At 42.7% G+C, this 6,589-nt stretch overlaps 1 protein-coding gene across 1 annotated transcript; it reads left to right on the plus strand.

The window, feature by feature from the left end:
• Positions 1 to 368: 368 nt before the first annotated feature.
• Positions 369 to 6,589, plus strand: LOC311500546 (ribonuclease inhibitor-like; the record flags this gene model as incomplete). Its single annotated transcript, XM_084562032.1, has 4 exons — positions 369 to 568; positions 2,763 to 2,936; positions 4,405 to 4,578; positions 5,372 to 6,589. Coding segments are annotated over 4 exons (567 nt in total), but the record flags the coding sequence as incomplete, so codon positions are not given.

Genomic DNA, 6,589 nt, shown 5'->3' on the forward strand with positions numbered 1-6,589 from the left:
CTTGGTGTCACTAATCATTCTTTCTGTCCATACTGTCTGTGGAGAAATCCCCTTATAGTCTGACTCCAATGAGACAAGATGGAGGACAACATCCACAGTGTTGTTGTGTGGATGAATGATTGTAAAGGTGATCTTCAACTCATCTTGTTCTTCAGCACATCCAGTCAGTATCTTTGTGTTTCCAGAATGTTTCCTGCTGAGCTGCAGTGGAGGGACAGGAACTCAAAGAGGAACTTTGATTAGTGTCAGTTAGACTGCTGAAGCTTCATATTAGTGTCAGCTAAAAAGTGGAATTGTGTTCGGAAGGACAAAGTCACTCATTGATCAGTACACATTTCAGACCTCAGTACATCTGATTGAACATCAATCATTTCATCTTTTATTCTTCATTCAGACTGAGTTGCTGCAGGTTGTCAGAGATCAGCTGTGATTCTCTGGGACCAGCTCTGAAGTCCAACCCCTCCCATCTGAAACATCTGGACCTCAGTTACAACAACCTGAAGGATTCAGGAGTGAAGCAGCTGTGTGGTTTTCTGGAGAGTCCAGACTGTAGACTGGAGACTCTGAGGTCAGTTCACTGTCTGTTACTGTTGTAGATCTGATATGTCACCAACTGAATCTAATTCATGTTCATCCAGAACTTTCCTCTATGAATCTGTGAATGTCCTTTAGTTCAAGACGAGTGTTTGTAGCAGAAATTGCTCTGTATCTGCGGCCAGATGGGAGTAGGGTGAAAAACCGGTTCAGGGGATGGTCAGGGCTACTTGTTATGGTGCGGGCAAGGCGTGTGGTGGCTGTGTCGTTTGCATCAGTGAGGCTGGGGGTGGGAAGCTGTATTATCTTGGATGCTAAGTGTGAGATTTTAATAAGTTTGTTCTTGCTGGCAACAGTTAGTATGGTGAAGAAACAGGGGGAACAGTAGAGTAGAAGGGGTTGGATGATGCTTTTGTAGAGTAGCAGAAGGAGGTGGGGGGCAACAGACAGTGATCTTAGTTTTCGTATTACATACAGTCTCTGTTGTGCACGTTTCTGTGTGATGGTGACATGTTCATTGAAGTTAAGCTTATTGTCCATGATGAGGCCAAGATATTTGAAAGTGTTGACCTGTTCAACTGGCTGGCCATGGATGGTGATGTGGGTGAGTCCAGGGGCTGTTTTTGATGCGTGAATGACCAGTTCTTTTGTTTTGTCAATGTTGAGTTGTAGGTAGTTAACAGAGCACCACAGTGCAAAATCTGTGATGGACTGGTGGTAAGCTGTGATGGAGCTGTTGTCTGTAAGTAGTCCTACTATGGCTGTGTCATCTGCATATTTGTAGTAAGTGGTGTTGGGTTGTGAACTCTGGCAGTCATTTGTGTAAAGTGTATACAGGAAGGGACTGAGTACGCAACCTTGGGGGGCTCCAGTGTTGGTGATGATGGTAGATGATAATGTTGTCCCCATTTTCACCGTCTGTGGCCTGTTGCTTAAAAAGTTATATATCCAGTGGATGAGGAGAGGGGTGACATTCAGGTGCTGTAATTTCTTGATTAGTTGATGGCGCTGGATTGTATTAAATGCAGAGCTGAAGTCAACAAACAGAACTGAGGCGAAGTTATGGGGAGTCTGGAGGTGGTGAAGGAGGGAGTGGAGGAGGCATGCCACTGCGTCCTCTGTCCCTCTTTTCGGCCGGTATGCAAATTGGTATGGGTCCAGTTGTGTGCTCACTGTTGGTAGGATGAGGTGCAGTATGATTTTCTCCATGCATTTCATCACTATTGGGGTGAATGCGACTGGACAGAAGTGGTTGGGCTCTGAGGGGCGTGGTTTCTTGGGTACAGGTGTGATGGTTGATGTTTTCCAGAGGGTGGGTATTGTTGCTGTCCTGTAGGATTCCCAGAAGATGGAGTGGAAGATGGGGGAGAGCTCCATGGCACAGCACTTCAGCACCTTTGCCGGGATGCCGTCTGGCCCTGGTGCCTTGCCAACTTTGCACCTGGCCAGCTGCCGCTGAACCTCTTCCTCTGTGAAGGGCGGGTGGTGAGGTTCCTGAGGGGGGAGGGTCTTGAGAAGTTCCTCACAGGTGGGGGTGTGGTCTTGGGTGTCGAACCGGTTGAAGAAACTGTTCAGGGTGTTTGCATTATGTTGAGGGTCCGGACTTGGCCTGTGATGTTGATTATGTTCTTGACCTGTAAGTTTTTTGATTCTCTGGAATGCTTGTTTTGTGTTCATGTTGCATTGGGAAGTGTGAAACTGCAACATACAAAGGGCATGGGCAAATCAGTGCTATGCTACGCACAAACAAAAACTCATTCAGTCAACATTTAGACTACAGGGAATACATATCCATGATGCTATCCTAGGCGGAAGATTGATGAAGATGCAGCTGTATTTAATGCGAACACGAAAAGCACCGCTAAACGGTTGAGCTGTGTTGCCGTAAATGGATTTGCTACCTTTGCGACCTTAAATACGGGTCACCCGAAAGGACAATAGAACCTGCGATTTGAAGTGCGACGTGAATAATATAATATGATTAAGAAATACATATGAAGTATCAATGAAAACACAACTTATTACTATACTCCAATCACCCCTAAATTTAACTTGAGTTTTTTTTAGAAACTTTACATATTTGTGACAAAACATCCACTGTTAGTTGTTAAAGTCAATGAAGCTTAAAGACTGTTAGGACATAGTAACGTTGAGCTGCACATTTAAAACCTGAACACATCTGATTGAATTATTCATGATTTAATCTACATCTTTTATTCTTTATTCAGATTGTGGAGCTGCAGTTTGTCAGAGATCAGCTGTTATTCTCTGGGACCAGCTCTGAAGTCCAACCCCTCCCATCTGAAACATCTGGACCTGAGTCTCAACAACTTGAAGGATTCAGGAGTGAAACAGCTTTGTGGTTTTCTGGAGAGTCCAGACTGTAGACTGGAGACTCTAAGGTCAGAGTTTTTTTTTCTGTGCTGAGATGAATATGATGGTAAAGTTGTGGTGACTCTAAACTGCAGACATCAGGCTGATATTCTACTGATCCACATTGAGGATCTTCATGGTAGTCTCTTTTCTTCTTCTATAGTTTAGTCCATTGACAAAATCCCCCACTGGATGATTGACTCTGGAATTCTGACAATCTTGATTTCCACCGTATAGTTTTTCAAATTAAAAGCAGGCCAGCAACTAACAATTATTATATATTATAGGTGAATTGGTTATTTAAGGGGCCATGCAACGAAGTTGCAGGATCCCTACTGATTTTTATTCTTCTTCAGTTTTTTCTGCTTAACTAAAAGTGTCTGCCCAGGACAAACTGCAAGGGCGAAAGGCATCAAACCTGGTAACTTGGTAGAAGTCCTAGCATGTCACGTTGCCAAGGTGTCAATACACATGCCTACAGCTAGGTGGCGCTATAATACGCCAGTTTACATTATGGCTCATATCTCAGGAACCGTGTGCCATTGAAACAAAATTTTTCTCCCTCTGGCTCCTTATATAGCCCTGGTTCTAATGGACTAGGCCACGCCCATTTACGACTGCCATTTTTCCCCCCCATTTTGAAAAAATTGCGCCTCAAAGCAAAATCAACAACTCCTAGCCCGTTCATCCAATTTTCACCAAACTTGGCATGTATCATTTATGGACAAAGATAATGAAAATTCTTCAAAATAACTTTAAGCAGGGTTATTGATTACAAAGTTAATGGCTAATTAATTTTTACGGCATGGCACAGTATAACTCCAAAGCTAATATTTTGTGAAGTATATACCCAAACTTAATCAAACTTCATATCATTGATAATAACATGACCCCAACTTTTGTGACCCTTGGTCTCTAGGGGACGCTACACAAGCAACATTTCAATATCTCAAAAACTGCAATAGTTAACGTCATGAAATTTGGCATACACAATCTGTAACATATTGTGTAGACGCCCATCAAGTTGCGTGACAATACGTCGAGGGAGCGCTACAAAGTCTACATGTTTATATCTCACAAACCACCACAGTAAACTGCTTGAAATTTGACAATAAAAATCTGCGGATGACTACTTACAAGCCCACCAAGTTTCGTGCAATACGGTCTATAGGGGGCGCTACTGGTGACTTATGCCTCTGCGTCCTGCTCGGGGATGGCTTCACCACAGCTTGGACCCCTGTATGATCGCTTGCAATCATCTAGTTAATGAATTATTTTATAAAATGTTAAAACATCTTGATACCACTCACTCAGAGTTCAAGGTGATGTCTTCAAATGTCTTTGTTTGTCTGACCAAGAATCTAAAAGAATTCACTGTGAAGGAACAAACCATCTTCAACATGTTAACTTTAAACCTGCACATTTTGAACCTTCTTCAGTACTGAACACATGATTTCAAGAAGGAATTTTCAAAATTCACATCTTTTATTTATTCAGATTGATTGACTGCAGTTTGTCAGAGATCAGCTGTGATTCTCTGGCACCAGCTCTGAAGTCCAACCCCTCACATCTGAAACATCTGGACCTGAGTCTCAACTACCTGAAGGATTCAGATGTGAAACAGCTTTTTGATCTTGTGAAGAGTCCAGACTATAAACTGGAGACTCTGAGGTGAGTAGAGTGTTCCAGTCAGTCCATGCTGCTTTCATCAGTACTGTCATAAACACAGTTAGTATCAAAGATCCAGTGTTTCCTGTAAACCTGCAGCTTCTCAGTAAAGCTGTGAGAGGAGAATGGAGACAGTCTTCAGGATTGGACAGAAAGACAGAGAGAGAGACAACAGTCAGCCAATCAGATGAGCCAGAAGCTTGTTGTGATCATGTGTTTGAGTTGATGTGAAGACGACTGTTGTTGTTGTGTTGATTTGTCCAGGAAATAAAGCTGGATTCCAGCTGACAGCCTTCCAAGATGTATAGAGACAGTGGTGGCCATTCATCAAATCTGATCAACAACTGATCACAGCTCTGAGATCAGTCTGACTGAAGCCTGCACATCACAGAACCAGCATTACATTTAGTAACCATGAGCAGAGTCATCACATGTGTCATTAGTTTGATCAGATCTCTTCAATGACAGCCTCCATGTTTATTAGTCAGCTGATCTTTGTTTAAATGGAGCAGCAGTAAATCCATCACTAAAGTGTTGGTGCAGTAATGAAGCATTCAGGACTCTCAGCAGTTTATTAGTGAAATCTGCAGAGGAAACAGACTTGATGCTAAAAGTCTCTGCAGGTCTGTGTGTGTTCACTCCAACACGTTAACATGAAGCTGAAAGGAAGCTGGCTGAGCTCCACAGCTGCTCCACTGCTGCTCTACTGGATGTGGTGATGAAGGGAGACTCTGGAAACACTCCTTTACCTCCTCTCTTCTTTCTCCTCCTCTCTTCTTTCTCCTCCTCTCTACAGGTGGATGGAATCATGGTAGTAAACAGGACGGTGTGTGTTGTGGGAGGATGAGCTGTGTCCTGATGATCCAGAGGTTGAAGCAGACTCTGACTGGACCATGTTACTTAGAGGTGGAGAAGAGAGCTTCATCCACATGGTCTCCATTTAAGACCATCAACAGAGCTGCACTTCACAGAGCTCCAACAAATCAAGTCCAGTCCCTCATGAATGATTGTGTCTGACATGTCAACCTGCCAGCATCAACAGTCTTTCCTGTTGTTGTGTAGATGTTTGTTCCATGTCTTCTCTTGTCTCTGTAGAATCAGTAGACTCCAGATGTTTTTACTCCTGTTTCATCCACGTATTTAATTCATTGAAGCATGAGCTGGAGCGAGCAGCAGTCTGCTTTATTTGTCATTGATTATTGATTGGATTAGTCAGATTGTCAGTGACAGTGTTGATGGATGCTTTGCTTTGGTCTGATTTATTCTTCACTGGTTGGTTACAGAAACTTTACATCCTGTAAATCAGAAGTAAGAGCTCATTACCCTTCAGAGAACCACAGTAAAAGGCCACCTTTTAATATAAATGGTGTGAAAATAGTTGATCCTAGACTTTAATAGTCTGGTCTTGAAGAGTTAGAATCAAGCTAGAAGTCTCTGTGTTATTCTGGATTCAGAACTAAATGTCAGAAGTCACATTAAATCAATGACAAAGTCTGATTCTTCCAGAGCTTTCAGTCATTGTCATGTGATCTCCAAACTCAGTACATTTTATAACTTAAATCAGGCTCATGAACTTCTGGAGCTTTAAACTATCATGTCTGTCTCTCAGTCAGTCAAAATCTCACATTTCTCTCAGCCTATCAAAGGTGCACAATTCTCCCTCTCATCTTGACAAATGCACATAATTCTTTAAGCCTATCAAAAACTCACATCTCTCTCTCTCAGCCGGTCAAAAGCACAGAAATCACTCTCAGCCTATCATAGACACTCATTCTCTGTCAGCCTATCAAAGGCTGGAATTTCTGCCTTTAATCCTTGTAGCCTTTCACCCTCTCAGCCTAACATTTCCATTTCAAAGGGTTGCATTTCACCATCTCTGCCTATCAAAGGCTTGAATCTCTTTCTGCCCATTAGAGGCTTGTATCTGTCCCTCTTTTTGCACCACCAAGTGTTCACATCACTATAAATAACTAGAAAATTCCCGCGGAAATTTTTGAAGTGCCGAGTGGGCTGT

The sequence above is a fragment of the Chelon labrosus genome, assembly GCF_963514085.1.
Source record: "Chelon labrosus genome assembly, chromosome: 15".
In the NCBI taxonomy this organism is placed as follows: Eukaryota; Metazoa; Chordata; class Actinopteri; order Mugiliformes; family Mugilidae; genus Chelon; species Chelon labrosus.